The 27,577-nt window shown below is 39.0% G+C and overlaps 1 protein-coding gene across 1 annotated transcript; it reads right to left on the bottom strand.

Moving 5' to 3' along the window:
• UBA6 (ubiquitin like modifier activating enzyme 6) lies at positions 1-27,577 on the bottom strand (the record flags this gene model as incomplete). The annotated part of the gene is made up of 32 exons (XM_081998822.1): positions 1-136; positions 1,428-1,522; positions 1,906-1,993; positions 2,798-2,925; positions 3,574-3,767; positions 4,821-4,938; positions 6,106-6,177; positions 6,833-6,902; positions 7,788-7,851; positions 7,957-8,008; positions 8,934-9,062; positions 9,688-9,768; positions 9,879-9,968; positions 11,005-11,110; positions 11,697-11,878; positions 13,160-13,237; positions 13,612-13,692; positions 13,898-13,976; positions 14,258-14,325; positions 14,998-15,141; positions 15,555-15,621; positions 16,305-16,381; positions 17,406-17,468; positions 18,268-18,371; positions 19,604-19,727; positions 21,607-21,729; positions 22,298-22,378; positions 23,476-23,587; positions 24,121-24,215; positions 25,013-25,041; positions 25,882-25,976; positions 27,537-27,577. 32 exons carry the CDS (start codon positions 27,575-27,577, stop codon positions 1-3), a joined length of 3,066 nt encoding a protein of 1,021 aa, XP_081854948.1.

Here is a 27,577-nt window from a genome sequence, read left to right on the forward strand (position 1 = left end):
TCAATTGTTTTCCTGAACAAAGTAGTATCTCACTGGCGGCCCTGGCAAGTCTTCCTCTCCATCAGTCTCTGGAGCAAATGATACTGTCAAATCCACATACTTCTTATCAGCTGATGGTTTCACAAGCTTTTGCATCCTACAAGGAAATGAAGGACAGTTTGTTAACATACCACAAGGAGGACTGGCAGTGGGAGTTCAGGGGCAGACTAAGATGAATTTCATTGCCAGAAATGAAGCTGAACATACCAGAAACCAGATTAAAATGGAGAATGAGATGCCTTTTAATTTTGACACAAAAATGGTATTCCATTTTCTTGACAGACTTAGCCCATTAGTGAGCTATTACATTGTTCACTGACAAGTGCTCAGTACAAAAGAGAAGAGAAAATGGCCAGTTTCGGATGGGATTCCTCACTGATGTAATTCCTCTTCGGCATCCTACTCAGGCGCCGGGCAAAGTTGGCTTTCTGTGGCTGTAGATTCACATCTTAGTAAGCCAGGCGCTCTGAAGTGTGCACCAACTAAAGGCGCACCAACTAAAGGCACACCAACTCAGAGGCTCTTCTCTCCCTGCAAGTTTGAAGTAGCTTGCCCATACCATATACTACTTTGCCTGACGTCACCTACTGGCAGACCTTTGAAACTACACTGATCAATGCATCTACTTGGTCTAGCAAAGCCTGTGAGCACTGACCAGCGTACACTTCATAGGAGCTGTGAGGAACAAATTTTGAGCTAAAGAAGTTCAGCCAACATATAAAGTAGAACCAAACCTGCGTGAGATCTGGCTGTTACTTTGCAAAGGCCTGTCAGTCAAAAACCAATGCCCTGCCCTCACACCCTCCCAAACTTGCAGTTTGTTACACCCCAATTTCCTGCCAGTGAGCGGCACTGCAAAGCCTTGTGAATGTCTTCATTTTTGAAAGGGCTAAAGTGAGAAAGAATCTCAAGGGATTACTATGAACTGAAGAGACTTCCAGAAATCTCCATCAGCAACCAATACACTAACTCCTTCCCAAATAAATGTTCTCATTCTTTCAGAGCTAAGTTGATAAATCTCACCATTAGTTTTAAGCCAATTTAAAAAGGTTCAATTAGTCTTGTTCTGCTTGAACCATTCTTTCCCAAGAAACCCCAAAACCTTACTGTCAGACTTCTTTGGGTTTCTCATTCTGGCATTCATCTGCTAGAGCAGCATTTTGCAAGTCTCCTGTCCTCACCACAGAAGTTAATTAGCTTTTTTTTCCCCCCCCCTTTTTTTTTTTAACAAAAGGAAGAAATTACCTTTTTTCTTTCCCAAATATTAATGACTAGCAACCACTTTGAGAGAAAACACTGCCGTCAGACACATGTCCTTATGATGCAACCAGTGAACATAATTTGTACATGCACTTGCATCCCTCAACCCATTTTCCAGTTATACTTACGTCAGCTTTAATCTTTTAACATGACCTGGCATCACAGGAACATACAGCATTTTGACTCCCTGTACAACCATAGTTGGTTCAATTCCATATTTCTCCTGGAATTCACAAATTAAAACTTATTAAAGGACTAGGACAGCTGCACAAGCCAACAGGTACTACTACTGCTAATACTACAACTAATTATTTGAAACCATAGGATCCCAACCAGAAAGCTTGCTAATGCACGGACATTGACAGAAGTTTTATTAAGATACATTTGAGCCAATCAAATTAACAACGAATTTGAAAATAGGCTTGGACATATTTACTTAGAAACACTCCTATTGACCTTAATTCTCTCTAGAATTACTCTGGCTTAAACAATAACTCAATCAAAGAAAAATGAAAACAAACACCCCCCCCCCCCCAACCCCCACACCCAAACCAAGAAAACGCTTTCCTCTCATCTTATATTAACCCAGTACAGTAGGTAACTTACCCTGACAGCATTTATGAAGTCCAACAGAGTAAAATCCTCTTTCCCATAAATTGTCCACCTGTCCCAGATTGTAAATGATAGCCCATTTCTGTTTTAAAGAGAGATGGGTTGTTTGTTACTTTTCAATCTGAACTCAGGCACTTCCTTTAAACATGTATTGAAAAACTGCTATGTCTTCTAGTGACTTGTTGTTTTATCTAAAGCAAAAATCTCTTCCCTCTCCACTGCCATGTCTCCATCCCTTTGACCTGGCCAAGCACAAGACATAGTAAGGACTCTAAGTAAACATCGTATCTGGCAATGAACTTACTGAGTTTTCCGACCTACCGAAAAATAGCTCTTGCATTGACTAAAATGCAGAAGTGTATGCAGTCTGTGCAGACGGGATGTTTATTAATAACCACACCACACATCTAACTCATCTAGATTTTTAAAGCCTCACTAGCAACAGCTTTCACTGAAAACCAAAATAAGCCCTTAAAACCACTATTTTTAAAATTAGGACAGAAGAGTATATGCTGCATTTTCCAAACAGGAAGTTCTTGAGCAATGCTTTATGGGACACCCTTGGCAGTACTAAGAATATCACTCACATTTTTAGCAGTACGTAGTAAACGGATAATAGAGTTTGATAGCAAGTACCAAGTGATTCATGATCTTCCAAGCTTAAAGTACAACAGAAAAATAAGCTTGAATATCTGTAACATTTAACTGGAGTATGACCGTGAACTGTGGTTCCATCATAGTTCTGCTATGCGAGCACGTAATGCCTTAATCTGGTTAACTGGATTTAATAACTGTACAAACTTCACATTCTTGTAATGGTTCACCAAGTTCTAATCATCAATTACCAGGTTTCCAAATACCACCCCTCTGCCATTGTCCTTCCTACCTGATTTCCGTTCTTCTCACTTCAGCAGTTTCTGTAAAGACCATTATGGGAATGGCTAGGTTCAGAAAACAGTTCTTGTATGCATCAGCTGGGTAGCCACCCACAACTTTAATGAGTTCCAGCGCAACCTGCAGTAAATAGGAATCCCATACTTCCATGAGCCCAAACACAGGTTTTAGGTACTGTGTTACCAACACTAGTTCAGTTACGAGGCCAGCAACTACAGAGTAAGTTGTTAATGAGATCAGCCTTTGTCCAATCAGTAGAGTAAATCACATCTGGAATATGCAACACAATATGCCACAGAAATAAATTCTGTTTTTACTAAAGGAAATATTTAAAATGGTCAAAAGTGTTCCTGAATGTAGGACTCTTCCAAAATTGTTTAATTCAAGACACCTCCACAAAGTATGCAGTTCTGTTTAGGTGCGTAGATGTTAACAACTACAGAGCAGATCCTTTGCACTCTTGGGAGTGGCACTCTGATGGCAGTTAGTATTAATTGCAGAAAACAAACCAAAATCCTGATCTCCAACTCCTCTTTCTGGTCAGCAAATCATAAATAAAAGCACAAAGAGCTTACCACATCTAGAACCGAGCACGACCTTTTGTACTGGTGCACGAGAAAAAATGATTATTAAGTTTGAAATAAACCTATTTCTTTAAAGAGGCTCTGCCAGGGTAGTGTTAATCAATATCCAGACAACAGTGGTTTTAGGCAAGGAACAGTAAGAGAAAGAAATATGCATCTTAAGCATTTTAAGAAGCATACTCACCAGCCCTGATACTGCAGCAGTAGCTGTCGCAATTGCAGGAATAATCTTTCCAGCAATGCGCTTTGTTTTGAACCGATCTGCTGGCTCAATGTTGTACATCTTGGCTCTCAGGTTTGATGCTGCTGTTATGAAATCTATATGCCCATTACTATCATCATCTTTTTCAAAGGAGATGGGCTTCATTTGCAAGTCATCTGCTCATGAAAAAAAATTTAAAAGAGCAAAAATTATTATTAGAAAACTGAAGATGTCCTAAACATAAGTTATAGAGAACTAGAACCTTAGCAAATTAAAAATGTCACATTCTTGAGCTTGGTGCCTTACTTACAACTTGCTTTCCCATGCTAGAAGCAGAAATGCCCCTATCAGTACCAGCTGTTAAAAGTGAGTAATAAAAGAAATTATCAAGAGCTCCATAATTTTATTTTCCTTGCAACACCAAGAATATATTTTGGACAGTCCTGTGGATGTTTCTTATACACCCCACCTCACTACAGCTTGATCCTGTGAGAATTGCCTCTATAAGCTTTGTTTATCTGCAATCATTTCACTATGGACTCACCAGCATGGGAGAGAGGGGTTAGGACTGACACTCCATGGGATGGGTTAGAGCTAAGCTCATCTTGCTCCCCTGTGTTCACATGCTAAAAATACATGCATGTAGTTGTTGTCCAATGACCTCTTCATGTGGCCAGGCACAAAAATGAGATTCGAGCATCCTCATTTTAACATATCTAGAAGATGCTGAAGCAGTAGCTGTTGCAATTGCAGGAATAATCTTTCCAGCAATGTGTTTTGTTTTGAACTGATCTGCTGGCTCAGTGCTGGCCAAGATGCTCTAACAGTCTTCACAACCTAGGGTAATTTCATATTGATTCCTGTAAGCAGTAACTCTCAACCTTCTCATACCAGAATCACTTTTGGTCCATCTGGGTCTAGCCAGCACCCTTTCCCTCCTTAGGGTTCAATTCCCTGCTGCCTGCTCGCCATCATCAGTGTTGTACTTACATGCAAGTATAACAGAGAACCCTACAACTTGCAGGAATCTCAGAAATACAGAAGCACAAGGTAACATCAAGCAATAAGGGCAGTTACCTGCATGGCACTGCAGAAAGCTTTAGATATCAGCTATCTGCTTCTCACAGAATTACAGAACTGCTTTATCCCAAGACCTGAATGTCATACTACTGGCAGTGCAATTGCAAGATGTTACTAAACTATGAAGCTAGTTTGTTTGCACTACTCACTTTCCAGAGCTTCATTGGATAGTATAGACTTCTCCAGCTGGAAAATAGCATTTCTTTCATCCTCGCTGCTGACTGGAATATGATCTGGTTTTCTTGCAGTTTCATCAGTCTGTACAACCTGCAAGTGTGTGCAGTGCTTGAGTAATAAAATACATGAACTTTGTACAGCACAAGTGTGAAATGTACTAGATTTCCTGTCTTCCCTACAGTCCTCCCAAGTTCAAGAGAGACATAGACTTACTGGAGCAAGTCCAGCCAAGGGCCACAAAGATCATTAAAGGACTGGAGCATCTCTCATACAAGAAGCAGCTGAGAGAGCTGGGACACTTCAGCCTGGAGAAGAGAAGGGTCAGTGGGATCTCATCAGTGTCTCTAAATATCTGATGGGGGAAAAGTATAGAAGGCAGAGCCAGACTCTTTCCACTGTGCCCAGTGACAAGACAAGGGGGTGTGGGGGCACAACTTGAAGCATATAAAATTCCGTAAGAAACATAAGAAAATACTTGAAAGAAAAAAACAAAAAATCCAACCAAAACCGTGAGAGTGTTTGAACAGTAGCACAGGTAGCAGAGAGAGGCTGTAGAGTCTCCACCCTCGGAGATACTCAAAACCTGATGGGACACAGCCCTTGATGACCTTCTCTAGCTGCCCCTGCTTGAGCAAGGGATTAGACTAGGGTGGTCTCCAGAGGTCCCTTCCAACCTCAACCATTCTGTGATTCCGAGTCAAAGTATTGGTTTTGTCTCAAGGCAAGCATTCACGAGACAAATGTTAACACTGGGCAAGAAAATATGGAAACATCCTGGAATCTGCTGGTTTTCAATGATGACAAATGCTAGCCACTGCACAATAACGCTTAAGCTGTTCTGAAGTTAACACTTCAAAAATAAACATAAAAGTAATGACAATTCCTTTATATTACCTAGAAAGAAACAACAAATTGGCACTAGTCTTGGATTGCTTTGAAGTTGCTTACGAGTAAAATTTTACTACTTTTAATAAAATAGTATAGACTCCTATAAACTTTAAAAAAGCTTGCAAACTTACAATCACAGTCATGCACGGAAAATTATGCTACAACAAAGCATTTGCAAACAGCAAAAAAACCCCCACACCTTGCATTTAGCATCTGGTACATGGATACCTTAGCTATACCAAGTTAAAACAGTCCTCTATACTACATTCTTGTTTCCCCAAAACACATTTTAATTTGTGTTTATTTCTCATCAGCATCAATGCAAGAAGTAGTTTGAGATGTGGGACATTGGTTGTGGATATCACTTACTTTGTTTGAAGGTCTGAACTCTGGTACCTTCATAGCTGAAATAATCTTCAAAATAATCTCCTCTGACAAATCCTGTTGTAGTTTTGAACAATGGAAACATCAACTCAAAAGGTCCCCACAAAAAGACTGTATATCCAGTAGCATTTCAAAGAATAGCAAAACCACAAAATCCCACAAATATACAATGATGCTTTAGTGAAACATCATAATTGAAACACCAAATGACATTTCAGTTGCCACAGTGAACCAGAGTGGCATGAAGTGCTTAGCACTTGAAAACTGAACAGAACTGAAGTGTAAACATCACTTACAGAAAGATCCAATTAGAAAAGAAAAAGGGTAACAAGAAAAACAAAGGGTAAGCAAAACAAAGGCTGTGAGTAGTGAAAATATAGAACTCCCAGACCATAGCTAAGACAATTAAAAAAATGCCTTAAAAGGGTCTTCTTTCAGTTTGGTTATTATATTGCACAGGAAATAGGTCCATCAAAATACGAATTCCCAAGTTCAGTGCTTACTGAAAATACCTAATACACTACTCACTTCTCCAGGTTAGGGATTTAAGACTAAATGTTAAGCAGTTGCTGAACAGCCAGTGCTGAAAGATAGATTACTTTAAGAATTACTTTAATCAGTTCTTGGGAAGAATTGACAACTGGCCATTAGGCCAAAACTGAACATGTACATCCAAATTATGCAATGGGAACACTGTTGCAGTATGGATTACCTTTTCTGTGAAAGGAACACAGTAGACTGTTGCGAAGAGTTTTGCTGCGCTCACAATGAAACCATAGTGCCTGAAGAAAAGGGGAAGATAATTATTTTTGTTTGGTTGGGTTTTTACTTCAGTTGCCCAAAGGTTTACAATCATGTTCAAAGAGGTCTTGAAAACACACACAGAGAAACAGAATTTCCACCCTTCCGTGCACGCAGTACAAAACAGATGACAGATTTTGAAGGACACAGAAGTCCTCCTCAAAACTAAGCAAACTTTGATAAATGAAGAGTTATCTAATGAAAGCCGTATTTCTTTAACCTCTGCAGTCAAGAAAACAACTCAAATGCTCACATGACACCAATATGACAATAAAAAAATATATACTTTGATATTTGCCATGATCTCAGTTTTCACCCAAACTAAAAATGGCAATCTGGACAGTTTCTCAGTGCAGCTAGAGATATGCAGCAGATAAAGGCTTTTCAATCCTTCAACCACATCAATTTTTTAAATTATTTGTAATTCCCAAGACATCTAGATCAGACCCAAATTGTGATGAAGAAGAAAAGGGGTCCCTCCACGAGGTCATTTTAGGTAGTCAATTTAATTTGGCACACCCTCTATTTCGTGAGGTAGGCCGACATGGGCAGGGGGGTACTACAGCAACAACTCAGTAATTCTGTAGTCACACGATACATGAAATGGGTTGGTCTAAGCAAATTCACATTAGATGTTGTCAGAAATTCCCACAGCACCCTCCAATCCCACGTCAGTGAAAGTTAAATTGCCTGCAGTGGAAGTATGAGACAGCTCACCGAATCCGCCACAGTGTACGACTACGCACTAGTACCTACCAAGTACCAGGCCAACTGCTCATGCTACAAAGCCATTGCCTTGCACTTTCTGCTGTAGGGTGAGTTCTATAGGATGCTACAAAACACATCAGTGGAAGTACCATACTTACAAAGGATCATTAAATTCAAACTTCACTGGGAAAGGTGGCCTCTTTGGTGATTGCCAAAACAAACCTGGTAAGAAGACAGAGTTAAGATGAAATACTAAGGAATCAGGAATAGCAACGCATGACATACGCCATGAATTCACAACAGGCACAAAGGGGCATTTGTACTTACTTCCGTCTTTTAACCGTGTATCAAGGGGAAATGAATGAAGGAGCTGAAGAGCCTAGAAGAAAAGCCAGAGTAGCTTTAGTAATTTGTCATAGGCAGATTGACAAGACCACACTAAATCAAGCCTTCTTTTTAGCAATAATGTGAAATCTTGATACAGCTTTTAAGACACTCCAATACTTACTTGAAGTGATTTAAAGAGTTAAGAAATTCCAAGATGCCTGTGTCAAGATGAAGAGCTTAAAGACACAAATACTACTGCCCAGTGACTTGCCCATTCATTCACAGGACACAAATGACAATGTCACCTCATCTCTCCAAAGTCCAAGCAAGACACTTAATCCAACAAGCAAAGCATTCCTGCACCCTGTTGTCACTTCAGGATTCTTGCATACCAATTCGCAATTGGGAATGCAATGTTTTCTCAATGTGACAACTACCACCAGGGCCTCCATATGCACAGATATGTTTATTAATACACAACATCATGACCACATCTTTCCTAGATAATTACACACACACACTTTAAGCAACAGTGTGGACCAGATTCTCAGAATGACTGGCTCTTATTTCAGCCAACCATCCTGTGACATCTTTGAGAAAGTCAAGAATATGAAGGTGAGTTCAGTCATAAAATTTTAGTGGGAGAAACAAAGAGCCACTGTCCTTTAGTAAAAGACATCTGATAATCCTGCTGCTCTGGAAAAACACAATACCTAGTCAACTGGAAAAATGCCATGAAAACCACATGGAGACTACTGAACAGGGCCACTAGGAGTGAGTTAATAAACCAGACTTAAAAGCACTACAAAAAGTAGAAAGAGGAAGGGATGCAGTATTTTTAAGTTTCAAGTACAGTTCGTTATTTATGAAGACATGGAAGTGAGTGCAAAGACTCGGAGACCTAGTTATTAGGGCTACCAAGTTTTCTGAAATTCTTATCAGTCCTAGTGTCACCTCATTTCCAGGTCTTAACCTACCTTATGGCTAAAATACTTCTCAAATTTTACTCTTGCTAGTTCCACACATTGAGTCCAGCTTCGGGGTCTTCTACTGAGTGTTTTAATAACATGAAAACAGCCTTCTAAGCTCTCCCCTGATTTTATTCTCTAGATAGAGAAGGAAATATGAAAATATTAAAACAGAAAAGATTCCTCTCAATCCAGTCAAAAAGTAGGTATCTTTTTAGTAAGTTATAGGCAAAAGGAAACAGAGGATCACTTTCACTTGTGAAGTACTATCCTTTATAAGATCCTCTCCACTGGGTTTCTCCCCAGGTGCTGCGATCTACTTGATTTATTTCCACCCAGCACTACAGATCATAGGTCATTATAGACTCGCAAGATAAGATATTAAGCAATTGAGTCTAATTTATTACATAGTTGAATTCACTTGAAACTAAGTCTTCCCTTCATTTTTCCCAGCTGGTTGCACATCAGTGTGACATCTCCTATACACTCACTAGCAGTGCCTCAGTATTTCTGATATTTCTACATCACGTACAGAGCACACATGAGCTAGAGAAGCAGCCCATGCATGAGACTCTAGCTCTTAATCATGAGACACACCAGAAATACTGTTCCCATGAAAGATCAACTAATGACTTGGCCAAATAAGTCTTCAGGTTTTCTGAATAAAGTCAGAAAATAACCCAAATCTCTGAACTTAAATAGAAACAAAATCCATAAGGCATTAGTTTAAACCCTGTATTTTACCCTGGCAACATTCCCCTACCTGTAAAACTTCTTCAGCAGATGGATAGGTTTGCCAGAATTTGTTAAACAATGAAGGCTTGTGAGAAAATGAACTTTCAAACTAGAAAATAAAAAGAATAAATATGGCATTTTGCAGGAAGTATATCAGATCCCCCACCTTTCCAAATACACATTAAGTTATGCTGAATGTCAGTAAGCTTATTCCCTTACCTTATCTCTTGCCCACTGTATCGTATGCTCAATGGCAGCTGGGAAAGACTTCAAAGTGCAAAAAGGTATTTCTTCTTCTGGTGGATCCCGCTGTAATTAAGGAGAGTTGCATGTAAATGCAGGGTTATTAAAGTTTATTGCCAATAATAGGACCAAGAATTTCTAGACTATAAAAGTTTAAAACTCCACTGTTATGAAATACAAGGTGGCTTATTTATGCTTAGAACAAAATTTGTGTTAGGAACACTAACATGTCACTTCCTGTTTATGAGCAACAGTCTAAAGGCAACATTGGAAAGCAAAACTGAACTCTGAAACACAACCAAAAGAAGAAACTGCCAGCCAGCTTTTCCAAGATATGCAGTTTGCATTCACATACACTCTCAACATGAGATACGCCCTTTCACTCAAGGCCAGAAAGTTATCTTTCTTTGTGGACCCTAGCAAGACCACTAGGATGCTCAAATTCCTGTCTGTGTGTCCACTGGTGTTCTCAACCAGTGAATTTCTACCTTGTAAAGGCTGTTTCACAAGAACTGAAACAGAGAGTTACTGAAAGCATTTGAAGGTTCATTTCCCCCTTCCCCATTCAAACAGAACTGTTATGTATGTTTGTAGAAACTGGCTGACTAACTCCTACTTACAGAGGCTTGTGTTTCTTGTACCTGCCTGCAGAAGCGATATTCACCAAGAACAGAATGTGCAGGCAGAAAGTAGTTCTAAGAAAGAAACCCTCAATTACAAAACCAGTTTGCCATGCTATTGTGGGATTAGATTCTTATTTAGAAGGGACGGTTCAGGGAAAAAAAAGTCAGTTCCTTGGAAATGCTTCAGAATTAGGACTTTTACCAAAGCTTGTGTTTCATGATTCATACAGTAGTTGCTTTTAATTATTGGCCTATGTGTAATCATCAGCTACGTAGCAGACATGATATCTCCAGTCTGCTCAAATTTTACTTCCTGTGAGCTTTTCTTTGGAAACCAAGGAAGTAATTATTTCCTAATAGTATGATCCTCAGCAACTCAAACAGGCCTCTTATTTTAGACAGATACATAAACGATTAAAGAATCTGAGGGCATTATGGGATCAGCTACAGAAGGTAAATGATGGTCTTAAAACACTTACGTGACTATTATAGGATTCAGTCAGATGGGGCACAATAACCTCCGTGTGTCCTTTCGTTCCCATAGTTCCAGAGTCTATAAGAGGACGCAGGTTTGCTACGGAACGACTGACATGGAAAGACACAGACTATCAGAATACAGCACAATCACTACACTCTTGCCTTGCAGACATTACCGGAGTGTAACCAGAATTGACTCTAGGCACTTTCAGAAGAGTGGAAAGCTTACACCACTCAGGAAAAGAATAGATTAAATAAGAGGAGCTCTTTTAAATTACATCAGGATACCGTAAATCTGAGCCTACCTGGATTAGGAGCATTAGTAATTCTTTTCAAATGTAAACATCCCTACTTATAAATTTAAATACATATTCTTATGCATAAATAATTCAACCTTAAGACTGCCACAGTATTCTCTCCATCATCAGACCCTGACAGCTATTCATTTCCAAGAACTCACTCCAAGGTCTCTGCCATGGGAACAGTGGAAGCCACATAATAGCAGAGTTGGCTTCCACCATGAGTATAACCCCCTTCCTCCCTGCAGCCAGCATCCCTATAAAGGCGCAAGATAAATCTGAGCAATTTGCTATCAGATCTTATAAGCAGTTGCAGATCAGGAAGATTAAGAATAGAAAAGCAGAGTTCACATGAGAAGGTGAAAAGCAGCCCTTGCTTCCTTTCCACAACCTACCTATCAATGTATCTCCTTGCCTCAACATTGTCCAAAGCAGTCACAATCACATCTTGCTTGGTGTAGAATTCATCACTGTAAGTGTTCTCAGTGGCCGGACAAACTTTATTAATATATGAATCAATCTTTAAGTAAGGATTAATGTTCAGAGTTGCTTCTGCTGCAGTATAGCTTTTAGGTTTCTGAAAGTATGAACACATACATGTATGTCTCAACAATACTCAGATAAAGAACATCTGAGACACAGAATTATCAACTTCATTTGCTGATCAGACAACAATTCACTGCAGAAATGTTAGTATGCAAAACACAGGAAATTGTTTAATCATATACCTCCCTCACTAATAAATATCTTACTAAATAAAAGTAAAAATAAAGCTAAAGTGATGCATCAGAGACCACAAGGTGAAAGTGCTTAAATGGTGCAGCAGAAGTGTATCAAGTAACTGAAACTGATGCCACGTACTGCCTCTCATGCTCCCAAAATGTCATAAGAAAGGAGCAGTTCATGACTGTCAGAGGATAAACCCATTAGTTATTGTGACTATGTCTATGCAGCACAGACATCAAACACCTGTGAATAATCACATTGCTGCAAGGCATTCCACACAAAGCCAATTTCAGAAGCTAAACTGAAATGGAGTTCTTAACCTACCTGGCACTTCTAGCCATAATACATTCAATTATCTAGGGATCAGCACTTAGAACAGTGGAACTCAAGACAGTGTGGCTTCTGAAAGCTTGCAGAGTTCACCTTCCATTTATCTATCCATCCAAAATGCAATCTGTTCCCAGATTTACTAGACATAAACAGGAGGCAGAAAATTCAGCTGCTGGGTTTTCGGCAGGGGAATCCTTTTCCCCCATTGCTGTCAAGATCTGAGCCACATTTTTTATTTTGTGCTGTGTTTGCAAGTACAGGAATATGCACTCTGCTTCTAACGAATCACCAGTTTCTGTATCACGCATTTACTGAATGCACGTTTTTTTGCCAAGCTGTTTACCAGCTTAATGAAGACTGAATTAAGTCAGAAGATAGCAACTTTGGTCAAGTTCCATTAGCAGTAGTTCTTCTATTTAGAACACTTCTGTCAGTGCTGTCTATTTTTTGTTGTTTCATTTTATTCTCCCCCAAATTCAATGGTATAGTTAAGCATTTCTGGCATATTAACCCATGACAGCTTCTGATGCAACACAGCATTCCTCATCTGAGTCTCCAGTTCGAGAGATTTCATTAGTCAAGACACCAGTACAAATGAAGATCAGACCAGTCAATTTTACTCAACTGACACTAGTGATAAGTGGGATGCCAACGTAGTTCTAGGTATTATTTTAAAAGACACTGTATTTCATTACAGTCTAAGTCTTTTCTGGACAGAATGACATATATTCACTCTTGGTGGGGACACAGAACAGGGAAACAGAACAATAGTTGAGAAAGGTTTTTGAACAAGAAAGCCTACCTGTATGTGATGAGGTCGAAAAAGAAACTGCCTGTTAAGGTTGGATTTCTCTATCAAGTCTGGATCTGTAATTGTAACCTAAGTCAGAAGGGGCAAAAGCAACAGCTGAAGTTACAATTTAAGTGTAGCACTGAGCAACAGTCTTGATGAAATCTCTACAGAAACTTGTCAAAACAAAGCACTCATGTTGGCATGCACTGTGGCTAACAGCTCTGCCTATACTGACTGATTAAGTTTTGTTTTAAAATCAAAATACAGCAAGACTGCTCCAAATATGTTCTGCTTCTAATGGCACACTACTTCCACTCTATGCTGAGGTCGTTTCATCCTCTGCACAGAGATCAACTTGAAATAAGGCTCAGACTTTCAACATTTTTAAGTAGTCTAATTATTTAATTATTCCATGTCACATTACTTTTTAAGAAGGAAAGTGAGGTTAACAGGTGACTTACCAATCCTTTGTCTTGCCCAGTACCGACACCAAGAAGTGCGAAGTTTTTTAGCATTTCACAACCTATCGCTCCACAGCCAACCTAAAGAAAAGGACATTTTTAGAGTCAGAAACATAAGTGAAAACCATGAAGACAAGTATAATAGACAAGTCCCATTACAATTTTGGACCATTTATTCTGCAGTGGCACACAGCATCAGGGTTGCTCTCATTATTTTGAAGACAGTGAACGTTAGCTATATTGACAAAGCATTAGCACAAAGTGTAACAGTGTCACTCATACTCACCAAGAAAACATTCAAATCATGCAGCTTCTGGCACAGACAGTCTCCAATACAAGCCCTTAAGGCATCATACCTATCACCCCTTTGCAGGCATAGGGGACAAAAATACAAGACTAGTAAATTGCCATTTATCATGGTAGTATCATAGATGCCAAACTGCACTTTGACATGAATTAAGAAAATCAGACTGAGTCCCCCATAGTTCCTATTCCTCCCATGCTCGAACAGGACACATATCCTCAACCCCAAACCTGTCCCTCCACCAAATGGCACTGAAATAACTTTGCAAAAAGACATCTTCTGTGCCTGCTTGAGACTCAGATGTGAGCAGTACATAAAACAGCAGATTGTAATTATATTTACCGTGGCAGAAATTCTTCAGAGCCCATCTTTTCTAGAGGTGTTACAATGTCTAACATGTCTATATATAGCTGTAAAAAAAAAAAAAAAAAACCCACACAAAAAAATGAAAAGCATTCATGTTATTTTTGGTTAAAAAACAAAGTAAATATTTCCTATGTACAACATAGTCTAGAAATGTGGAAGCACTAAGTTTTTATTGTCAGTGGAAGACTATACAGCATTCAGTTTCCTACAGTTCACTTCACAATTTTAGTGGACAGGAAAAAGTACCTGGACACAGAGGGGAAAGAAAGCTCACTGAAACTTGAGCTGCAAGCTTTTGACTTCTGACAGGCATGTTTCCCCCCGCAAAGTAGGCTGTAAAGTTTTTAAATCTAACTTTATTCTGACACTTATCCTGAGAGTCTGAAAGCACTGCTCTTGTGCTCTTGTACAGTAGCCTAAGCTGGCATCTGGACTGTATCACACCTTTGCAGCCATGCACTGACAGGCCAATGCTCTCCTTGCTTGGCGGAAAAAAGAATGTGATGTCTGAACCCCAAATACGAAAATTTTAACTAAAACTGGCTGCACTTTTATTGTACACATAAAAATACTATATTTTTTCCTAAATTCAGTCTCAAGTCTTCCCCCCTCCTTGTAGAAGTTGTTCAGGCTATCTTGATCATACAGCATTTACACACAACCATACATTTGTAACATCACTGTCAAAATAAAGATACAAAACCAGACAGCCTTACCCACTGCTGCAATGGAGAAAATTTTCCTGTTACTGCTTTCAAGACTTCCTGGCTAGCAACACCACCCACTGCTGCAGCCAGAGGGGCTAGAAATCCCTGAGCAGTCCTAGACAGCCATTTCACTACATCTCCATTCACCTGAGGCTGAAAAAAAGACATAACAACAGCAGATTCATCCTGTCAGTGGAGCAAGTCAGCGCTTGACAGTTTCATAGATTATTGTTCTTCAAGTAAAAGACAGACAAATTATTTCACTCTGACTAGCAAAATGGTTTCCAGCCAAGACAGATCCTCTGTATACCCTGTACTTAGATATGCATTTATCTAAAAACTGGATTCACGTAGCCACAGGATTCAACCTTCATGTCAGGTGAATGTTTGGTTGAACCCATGCTGAAACACCAGTCCGTTTCCTTTCGTGGCCTTCAGAAAGCCAGCCAATCCATCTAAAGATGGATACAAAGACCAGAACAAGGACCAACAACTAAAGCATGGCTTTTAGGAAAGTAAGTAAGTGCATAAAAAATGACTCATAATGACAAGGATTCCTTACTCACTTTGTTTTCCAGTGTTTCACTTATAGACATGGCTATTTTCAGCATTTCCTCGGCATCTTGAAGGCATCTAGACACCAGGGTAGAAACAATAATGATCACTTAAATACTCCAGAGTCCCTCTAGAAGCACAATCAACAGAGAAAAAAGCACTGGAAACAGTAGGAAGAGTTTGGAAATTTATATTAGCTTTAACAGTGAGCATTAAAGATACACTTTTAAATGTTACGGTTAGCTCAAGAACAGGGGTCTCAGTGGAGAAGCCCATGTGCAAGTCCAGTCTTAAGATTTATACTTTGTGAGTAGTTTTGCCTCGTTTAACTCAAAATTATGCACATCAAGAAATACAGCTTAAAAAAAATACTGAAAATGAAAAACAAATCTTTCAGGGTTTTGGGTTTTTTTTTTTTTTTTTTAAATCTATAAGCCACAGGATAATTAAGGGATCACTGAAACAGCTTTTCCATATTAACACCACACTGTGAAAAAACTGGAACAGAGAAGGACCTCCTCCAGAAGAATTTTCTATCTACCTGGGCCCAGGAAGTGCCATTGCTATATTATGAAAGCCCTGTTACAAACCCAGACATGCATTAGGTAACATTTTTCACCTAGATTTGAACTTTTCATTTCTATGTCATCCATTAAGTACTAGACAGACAAGGTACCCTGCTGCACATCAAGCCAGTAACTACAATAAAAGGAGAGATCTGTCTGATTCAAGGCTTAGGAAACACAGGACTGCTGCATTACCCGATGTTTGGTCCTCTACCAAAGTTCTCCTGGAAGTGGTTCAAGGCAAGCATGGCAACATGGATCTGCAAAGGTGCCTGTTAAGACGACAATAGCTGTTTATCAGTTACAAACTCAAGAAAACTGACAGAAACAAAAGCAACTATTTGAACTCTTCTGTTATCATTTCACTTCCTTGTCTCTTAACTGCATCACTCCAAAAAAGTTTTTAAATAGCATTAAAGTGAATTTACACTAATGTTTTTACAAACTGGGATTATAAAGTATTACTCAATAGTAATGCAATACCCTTCGCACACATTCAGCACTCACTTCAACTAAGCCCAAATAAAGAGTCCCAAAAAGGATTTAGTGCTGAAATTGGAAACTGCGGTAATCTTCTTTTAACTGGACATTAGAATGCATTGCATTTTGCCGAAGATCAATACCAAAGCCCAGCATTAAGGGTCAAATGTAGAAAATCTGAACACGCAAGTTAGACCTTACATTATCAAACAAACAAAAAAAATCATTAGATTGACATTTTTTAGTTTAAGATTTTAATGAGCCCAAGATTTACATGCCTTGCATGTCCATAATACTTAACTAAAACTGTGTTGAGGCAAATACTGCTAGCATCCTGTCAGATTTTAAAAATACCTCTGAATCACTTTTTCAATGAAAAAAAAAATTATTCTTACACTGTTAACTCCAGTTTCCAACCAATCTTTGATCACTTTTTTTCTGATTATTCCAGCTTTGATGCCAGTGTGATTTTTATCAACCAAACATCATTAAATACAGGAAAAATCATCGTGTCACTTGCAAAATTTATACTCCCAGGAATTAAAGACTTACCAAAACCTGAGATTTTAAACAGCAGAGGTGGCTGAGCTATGCATTTACAATATAATTGCCTCTATGGTGATCTAAGCCATAACGTGTATATTCTGTGTGACCACACAAACTGATACCTCCCTCTTATTTCACACTGTAAACTCATATTTAACTACTACAGAATGGAGTTAGAAATTACATTGTTTTACATATAAAGCTGCAGATTACATTCCATGTAGTTTTAACATTAAAGCACTTATGCCAAAATCTCCATATGCTAATTACCTCAGGCTTGCTAAAATCCGCAACAAGGCATAACGGATTTGTTATCTGCTTCTCCAACCGTTCCTGGAAAAATAGAATTCATGATAACAACACACCCACTTAAGGACAAGTCACTGCTACCTGACAAAACAATACTCTTCCTGGAGAGACTAAGAACCAAATACCCTTTCATACTAGCATTGCTATTACTTTCTCCATTATTAATGCCACAAAAGATGCATAAAATAATCATCTACTGCAAGTTTTGTCAATCAAAAATGGTCAGAGAGATGTTTCACATCCTAGTGGCAAGACCCTTCTCTTAAACTGCTCTGAGGTCGGCTATCAGAGATTTCATAGGAAACTGGCTGTTTGCTTGTAGAATGTCCCCACTCAGGAAGAACAGGAAGCTACTGCTTCACAGAGACAAGATACTGAGCTGTGCATTCTCCTATCAGAAGCAGCTGGTCCTTGCTCTCAACCTTCTAGAATAATGTTTGAGGGCAGTCAGGATCTACTTTCTGTAGGCCCAAAAAGGCACACAGCACCATGCAGCCTTGCAATCCCTCTTTACACAAACTCATCCCACTGTCTCTTCTTCTCAGAAGGCTGCTAAGAAACCATATATTCATAGACCTTCATGGAGTCCCCAGCAGTACAGGGATAGGCTGCCCATACTTTTTTTTTTTTTTCTCTACACTGGCAGTGTAGAGAAAGCATTTCCTATTATCTATGGTTTAGTAAATCAGTATCACTATTCTCATCCAATAAAATTAGGGTAAACCCAAATTGCAGGTAACCAAATCGTGTATCTGCTGAACTCTGCTTCCAGTGCTCAGACCTTTAACACTCAAGAACCTGGTTATGTTATGCACACACTTACAAAGTAAAATGTCTTGGGCGTCTTCACTTGGACAGCTATGCCTCCATGTAAGTAAGGCTCCATATCTGACGTATCACCAATGCTGAAGGAATAAGGTGATACCACTGAAAAAAGAAGAGAATAAACAGTGACTGATAAGTAAAGGTGTCATTGGATACTACAATTTTCTATACAATAAAGTGGGGTTTTGCCAACGCTTTTTATGCTGTGATTTTGTAGTGTGCAACCTTGCTTTGAAAGCATAAACACAGATGATCCTCCTAACAAACACCATTGTCCCTCTCTGCCTGTTTCTGGGCTAAAGTATTAGTTTCACATGATCTGTTAATGAAATAAGCTTTTTAAAGTGGCAGCAGATTTACCAAGAATTCTGATGACCACAGCTCTGTAACAAAAATGAAATCACTCAGTTTTATTGAGACTGTGCACAGCAGTGCCGAGTATACTGCTCAGAGTAGGATTTCAGCCCCATGACTAAAACATCAGGCAGTCAAAACGGGCAGTCACATCATTCCATTCCTCTTATGAGAGAAGCATCATTCAGATAAAGCAAGACGACACAAAAATTGTTAATTCATGGAAAACTGAAAACAAAAGCTAGGCCACGATTAAGAGGGAGGAACTGAACACAGCATCAGCACTAGCAGAACAAAAGGGTCCAGGGAAAACAGACTCAACCACGTGTTTCAAGGGGTTTTGTCTCAGACCACAAAACAGTTAAAAACAAACAACCCCCACCCACCCACTCTCTTTTCTGCTCCACACAAAGGCATTCAGATCTGGGAATTGGGCAATTCCCCAGTATCCAAAAGGAACAAAGTAATATGCCTTGAGAGATGCATGATGCAGATCAAAGCAGTGTAAACATAAATCATGAGAATCACTTCATAAGCATGCTTAGAAACAGTGATGTCAATGCATCCCTGTACGCTTAAATTGTCATCCAAAAAACTACAAGGCAAACAGTGACACACAAAGTGGTATTAATTTAGTACAAAACGATGAGAGAAGCACAGGCATTACAGGACCCTCCAAAAAACAGAACAGTTTCTCAGCAAACTAATGGCAGTAACCTCGGAGGCTGCTAACTAGTTTTCACTTAGCTGAGAGTTTCCACTGCTCCTTAAGCAGCAAGATGAGTTTGGCAAGACTTTACTAAATCGAAATGGAGTCAAGACAACACTAGGAAGACCTTTGCACCAGAAAGTAATTTTTTTGTGCAACCTCACTGGAGGTCTGCACAACCCAGCACTCCTCTGGCTACAGTAACTAACACAACAGTGAGCTAAAACAGGCCAGAACTATAAATACTTTGCAAATGAGTGAGCAAGTTTACCTGTTATTTGGTGTGTGGATCCATTTAAGCATGACATTCCATTAACTTCGCGAAAGGTTAAGAACTGTCCTGTTTCAAGCCTGTGTGGATGATTTTCAAGGCAAGTGACAATACCAGGATTTGACTGAAAGTGAAAATGGCAAAGTTAGCAAGGAGGAAAGTGTCTTGTGTAACGGAGTCACACTTTATCGTAGACACATACCTTTCTGCCTATTGCAACTGCAGCCTCTAATACTTTAAGCACCTCAGTTCTGCCATAACAAAGGAGTTACCTATGATAACTTTTTCAGTCCTGTTATTTTCAGTTTACCAGTGTTTTCCTAACACAGACTTTCTCATTTTTACCTTTTACAGTCCTCAGCATGTTAGCAAACTAAGTTATTTCTTAGCAGTCAAATTCATTGTTCTCTTCTGAAGTAGTATCAATTTTTTCCTCCTTTTTCCAAACAAAAAATAGACTATACATACAAAGAAATTTTCACAGACATTAAGAAATAAAGTCTTGTGAATGGTCCTTAATACTCCATGCTTCCTTTCCGTCTGATGTCCTTAAAAAGGACACACGAAACTCATTCTTGAAAGGTAAGACGCTTACAAAGCTGGGCATCCTTAAATACAGGAAAGCCACAGCCTCGGGTGGATCACAAACAAACAAGCTTACACTTGCAGGAATCTCGGACATCCGATCCTGTTACAGGATGCCATGCCAACCTCCCATGTACACAGAGACCCCTCTGCAGTCTGAGGACAGCTCATCAAAACCTTGTGGTGCAGCCCAGGCTGTAGCATAGTGAATCTGCAAGCAAGCCTGGCCTATAAAGTCTCCTGCCATCCCTTCCTGAGCTCTCAATATTACAAAGATTTCAGTTAAGTATCATAAAAGTTAATTACAGTGGACTACATTCTCTGTGGCATGGAGAATGGCAAATGAGTTGAGCAGAGAAAATTCTCCTCCGATTTGGGGACAGAACGCCACCTCGACCCTCTCCACAGGACTAGAAAGAACATCCACTTGATGGTGGTTTTGGTATTGAGTTGCAATTCTGGTCAATTTTACACTTCAGAGAGTAGAAGCAAGATACAACTAAACTCAAGTATCAGCTGATGTATCGCAGTACATATATACACAGATATATATTAATTCCTTGACTTGGCAGGTAATCAGCACAAGCTACGAAACATAACTGCGTACTCTTTATGTAATTAATGAGAACAATCAAGTCATCCATTCCCTTTTAAAGATACCAAAGAACAGTCTACCCAAATCATCATATCGTAAGCTTTAATTCAGATCAAACCCAACTTGCTAAACAACCCCTTCTAGTTTGGTTATTATTACATCTAGACTGGAGATATGACAAAAGACTTGCTACGGGATGAGTGAGGTTATAGTCTGGACCTCCAGAGTTGGGAGGAGCTAAAATAATTTCCATTTATAAAACAGTAATACAAGATCAAATGGGCACGCTCTCTAACATTCTGCACTGGAAGTATTAGCAATAATATCCTCTTCTCATCACCTCTGCTTTGGTAGGTTAAAACAAACCCTTAAATTTCTTTTCAAAACAGGCTCTCAATCCCCTTGATTATTCCAGTAGTCCTCCCCTATATGTGCTCTATTTTCTCATTAAAAAGGGCTATTTTCATGCCTATTTCAGGGCCTCCTTAGAAGACTTAACCTATTCCCACACCAAGGCTATGTCCTCTTCTCTCTAAATGTCCTAATTTCTTTTGCTTTCACTGAAAACAAAAACAAAAACAAAAAAACCTCAATATCGTGATGTTACATTGTAAGTAATGACCAGGAGGCATCAGTATGCTCTACAGTGTTAGCATGTTATCACTGTTTTTGATCCAGACACAAGAACAAAGTAACTCTGCCTCTATTATACTGCCAATTTTCAACTGCTTAGCAAGCTGCTGAAGTGAAATGCAGGTCACACAGCCTATAACAAGTCATTATTCAAAAAAATGAAAGCAGCACAATGACTTCTATCCCTTACTTGCGTTATATTTGAAATGAAGATCTCCTTTGGCTCCTCTCCCGTTGTATCCAGCACTTCAAATTCATCACCAAAGTCACAAAACAAACGTGAACATATTCCATATATATCTGCACTGATGAACTACAACAGAAAGTAAAAATCATGAGCATCCCTAAAACAGCATAGGCCAAAGGAATAAATTCTCACATTCAGCCTTGCTCAAGGATAGCAGATTTATCTCCTACAGTGGAAACCTGTCATGTGCTCCCAGGCCACTGACTATATAGTACAGCATTCATGACAGACTTTGAACCTGCATGAGTATTTCAGGACACCTGCACAAAGAACAAGAATCACACCAATACGCAGCGAAATATTGCCATTTCTACTACTGTTACATTCGGTCTCAGCATGTTCTTTCAGCACAGTTATGAGTTAACAGAGAGAACTATTTCTTTAACAGAACTTTTTTTTTTTCCTCTCTCCTCAAGAACCAAGCTGTCATTCTCTGGGTTGGTATCCAGGTAACACCAGATACATGTACAGAGTGGCAGCATCATACTCCCAAAACTCATACTGCTCCATCAACATGCTATCTGCATACAACTATATACCTCATAACCAGCTTTCTCCATTTCTGGATATAACATGTTGGAGGTCCAGAATGCTCACTGTATAGATTATTCATGCGTTTAATTTTTTCTATTACCTTAATAGGTGGCTGCTGAGCATGACAGAAGTCATTAATCTTCTTCTGCAGCAACAAACTTACTTCAGTCAATATGACACACTATGAACAAGAACAGAAATAAATCTAAGACACCAAAAGCAATCAACATTTTCAGGCTATGGAGAAAGTAGTACTAACAGTAAGTTACTCGTGTGTCCTGATTCCTTTCCCCCACACATAACAAAGGAAGCCGTCTTGAGTCAGTTTTCCCATTACACATTAGAACACATGGGTTACTGCTCCACAAGTTCTTGGAAACAAGATGAGTAAGAGCAGGAGTAGCAAATTCTCACTCTTCTTTTTTTACTGCAGCTGTGAAACTCAAAACCTAATTAGAATACTTATGAAAATAGTTATGGATAATCTCAAAGAAAATGTAGACATTGATTTTTAAGATTAAAGTTAGCAAAACAAACACAAATGATACTCATCAGTGTGTACCAAGAAGTCTGAACAAGCTTCAAGTACTGGTGCACATCAAATTGCAGATACACAATTCATGCAAGCATTCTTTTAAAGTTTAGGATAGTATTGGGTTACAAAGCATATGCACTTTGTCCTATTCAGTTATACATGGCTTATTATAGCTGGGACATTCAGAAACTTGGTGATCTTGGGTATAACCCATAGCCACACAGTAGAAGTTCCCAACTCGGACTGAGCCATGCACACAGGCAGGAGACAGCTGAGGGAACAACTGAAAACATCCTCATTCCACCACAGAGGAGCTTACGTTTCATTAGATACGTACACACATAAATGATCTTTCTAATTATATAGCCTAAATTTCTACTGCCTGGAATACAGCACACAAAATGTATGTAGAACATCTGTGCTATGTAGCTAAAAAAAAAAAAGTCAGTTTCACTTCAACACAAACAAAAAAAATTATATGGCAATCTCACTTAGATATTTATTGTCATTGTAAATTCCATAGTAAGTGTAGTAAGAAAGTGCTAGTAACACAAAACCACTGTTTCAGCATTGAAAAAACTAAGCACAACCACTTAATTAGTCCAAATACAAGACCTACTTCTTTCTACATCATCTCAAAATGTACTTTAAAGTTTGTTTTTATTTTATTTACTCATCTAAAGAAATTCAAGTTGTTTGCTCTGAGCAAAATACCATATACAAATACTTTAAGAGTGACATACCTGGTACTGCTTTAGAAAAGACAGATTTGTGGTTTCATCTAGTGGCACAGTTGAAGCTGCTACACAGACATATGGATTGAGTTCTGCTACACGATGAAGTGTGGCCTCAGCCCTGAAAGAACATCAACTTTCAAGTTTCTTACACATCTACAGAATTGTATTTTCAATACAGAATTTCATACCACACATGACCTAAAAGAGTCCCTCAGGAAGTCTCCCGGCAACAATCACCAACTCATTTATTCACACTTAAATTCCTAGCAGCTCTGAGGAAAACAGCTCTGCCCAATATACAACAGCACTCACTGATGGTCTGGTGTCATGGCTGTTGTCTAGTCTTGCACAGGTGTCCGAGAAAGCCCAAGGAAGAAATTCCCCCTGGCCCCCACTATTAAATTTACATTACAAGCTCCCAACTGCAGGAAGTGAGATGTTTGACTCGGGAAGAACTCCAGTCCCAATCTAGACTTCCGCTAATACCTACCTGGGCACTGTACTAAAAGCCAGTTAACTCCAGAGAAAGGGTTTAACAAGTATTTAATATGTATTAGCAGCTCTTGGACAATGAACTGTTATTTTTGCTGCTGATGAAACGGTTACTCCTACTCAAGTTCAGTCCTCCCTCACTCCAAAGGCTTCACCAACCTGTTCCTTTGACTGGTAATGTCATCTTCATGGATGAAGAAGTTGATCCCCAAATCCCATTTCGTGCACTGCTTGGTGTCATGAATGGTAAGAGCCTAAGAAAGTTCAGCAAAAAGCATTTACTGGAAGAAGTGTACATGCTCACAGCACCCAAAAGGATGGATTAAACCCCACGTAAAATGCTGGAGGACTAGCACTGCAGAAGATTTAGTCATACCACGTGTAAGAACAAGCTCCTCCAACCTCTTTTCCAAGAACACTCTTACTGTTTGAGACAGAAACACATCTGCAATATGTGTTTCATTAAGCATTTTCCTCCTAGCTTGCAGTGATGAGAGCATTTAAATACCTAGGTTGATTTTTGCCACACTGTGATTGAGGGGCAATTGTGATCTGTAAATTAATGGACTCCCAAAATTATAAACAAGTTTTTTTTGATTGAAAGAGTTTTAAAAGGCTTGTCTCTAATAAAATTAATCCCAGCAGCACAAAAGCAGTTGTTGGATTAAAACATCCAACCATTCTAATGTCTACACAAAAGGATTCTAATGGATGGCAGAATAGGATAACATATTTTGAATAGTTTGGCTTTTGAGTTTATACCATTCCGTTTAGGAGAGGCCACTTTGTACAAAAGGATTCAATGTCTGATCAGCAGCTGGCTGAAATATTACATAAGGTATTTCGGAGTGCAGCAGACATTAACGCGAGACTCAAACCATACCACTAGAACATCTAGATTATTAGAAGTTTTCGCCCCCAGGTCCTCAAATGTTTTGCAATCTTTCTACTGAAAGACAATTTCAGAAACTTAAGATTAGGTAGCTAGTAGTGTTGTCCCTTTTTCTCCTGCTCACCCAAGAATACCCAACAACAGAACTGTTTTACATACCTTTACCCCAGCCAGAGTTATATTTTTGGCTGAAAAAAACAAAAAAGATAGAGGGACTGTTGCACATTTCTTGCAAAGCTGTAAGTGAACAGTTATGTGGGTGGACATACAACACTATGTCATTGCTAAGAACTTCACAGCTTAAGGGTTTGTTCTCTTTTACATTTGGCTCAAGCATTCTACAGCACCACTGAAAGCAGAGTAACATGAGCAAGGTTAAAAAGGCTCTCTACATTTGTCATTTGTCAGCTGTTCATCCCACAAGCGTGATTACAGAGGCACTGATGACAATAAACTGCAAAGCCCCATGACTCTGTTCTGGCATCTGGTACAGAGTACCATTAAAGCCAACTGAAAGGGTAATAGCCCAGGTAAGAACCAGCCAAGACAAGTCTTGCTCATAAAAAGACTAAGGGAAATTGTTAAGGAGTCTCTTGCACCAGGGCAGTTATGCATTTTTCACTAAATTGTACCTGTTCTCCTACCACTCACGCCCCCATTTCCTATATGGGGATAATTCGGCCTATAGCTGTTCCTGTATTACATTCATTGATACTGATGCTTAAAGGAATAACTTGGATTATCCACCCTCAACCTTCACCCCAGACACAAGATTTTGGGTAAAGCGATATGGCTCCTGGAAGCACATTTTAAACTAAATTTTGAAATTTTGTTTCAGTAAAAAGCTTACTAGAGAAAAGTCCAGGAGCTTTCCTGCATCTGCAATGTTACTCACACATATCATGCACATAAAAATTCACTCAGATACTGCAGACATGCTTATTACTCTAAAATAAGCTTTACAAGTATTCTGGGTTAGTACGTTTACATACACTTGTGTCTGCTTAAACAAATGTTACCTAACTTACCAATCTCCACACCAAGACCACCTATACCACTCAGGAATACATGAGACTGAGCCATCTTCTGCATTGCCGTGTCTCCAAGAACATACCTCTGGCGACTACAGCAAAGATAAATTCAGATCAAAACAAGATAACAATAAAGTCAAGAGCATATGAAAGCAAGTCAAGAATCCCCAGTAATTTCGAAAAAAGTTCAAATATTTTCAGTTATTCCATCATCCCAATCAGTTTCTAATCTGCAATACCAAGTCCTGCAGATGAGCATGTGTCACTAGTGACACGTGCACAGTTCTGTCTAGCAGCCCTCCATTCAACAGGCAACTGAGGACATAACATGTGTGTATCTGAACTGCATGCTGGTTTAGGAAATAAATGTGTATCAAATGTAGTATTTGCACTCACAATTCAAATAGTATTTTCTGCATTTAGTACAGACCTTTTCAGTGTCAGGTTTTAGAGAAGAGAAATAACTTTTACTTTTAAAGCAGTGTAAAACTTATTCAGGGTAGTAGGTTTTTGGAATTAACTATTGAAGACACAAGCAAGCCAAAGAATTTCTTTGTTATCAGAAATCTTCAAACCAGAGGGTGCAGCAGCTTTTGTAGTCAGACCCTGAGCTCTGCAAGACTCTTAGTTTCCGACTATATAATCAAACTTAAAGCTTTCTAAATGCCACCTTTCCCACCAAGGAAAAGTATGACTTTCATAAGACTAGTGCCAAAAAGTAAAATGACACATGCAACACAGGAAGCATTGTGCTAAATAAGAAGAAGCCTCATTTGGTCAGCATACAGTTGGAGTTTTTTTAATTTTTTTTTTTTTTTAAGACATTAAAAAAATTTTTAATCCCACCACCGTTTTCCAGGGATACCATTTGTTCCAGTACAGGCTCTCTGAACTATTGCCATGGCAAGTGATCTCAAGCCACTCCCAGCTAACAAAACAAAACAAAACTAGTAATAAAAAAATAATTCTTTTTTTTTAATCTACCCCAAAAAACCCAAAACCCAACACCCTGTAGCCTGGAGGATAACAGAGATACTGATGATGCTCATGAGGACAGAGAAGTATAGCAAAGACTGAAGAATAAATGAAATTATGAAGGAGATAAATTACATAATGTCAAAAAGGAAGGCGAAAATAAGGTAGCGAAAGAAGGTGAGGAACAAGAAAGAGAGGAATATCTAGTCTGTCAAAGGGAGGAATATCTAGTCTGTCAAAGGGGAAACAAGTTAAAGGCAGAAAGAAAATCATTACAAATAGAAGTATTATTCCTGTCTTCCAAAAAGCACACATTATTGAACTATTGGAACTTTGTAAAACTTCATAGTATTTACCTATGCTTTTCACTGGTCAAATACTAATAATGGCCAGAAAACACCTGTTATGAGACCAATAAAGGAACAGTTTTACAGAAAGATGACTGCATCTTCAATTCAACCAGTTCTCACTGCTAACTTTGCAAGAACTGGGTTCTACTTCACTTGCGAACGCTTTGGGGTTTTGCCTTACAATAGGAGGGACACAGCAGCACAAGTACAGATTGTACACAAGTACATCTTTACCTAACTGGCAGTAGACACTGTTTTCAAGCCTTGTCTTTCACATTGCTGCATGTAAACCTAAGTCTTGCTGAAAAGTCAAGAACAATGTCTTACCTATACAAGGCATCATCAATTTCCATGGAGTCTGCCGCCAT

This window comes from Phaethon aethereus (genome assembly GCF_964289735.1).
Source record: "Phaethon aethereus genome assembly, chromosome: 4".
Taxonomy (NCBI): Eukaryota; Metazoa; Chordata; class Aves; order Phaethontiformes; family Phaethontidae; genus Phaethon; species Phaethon aethereus.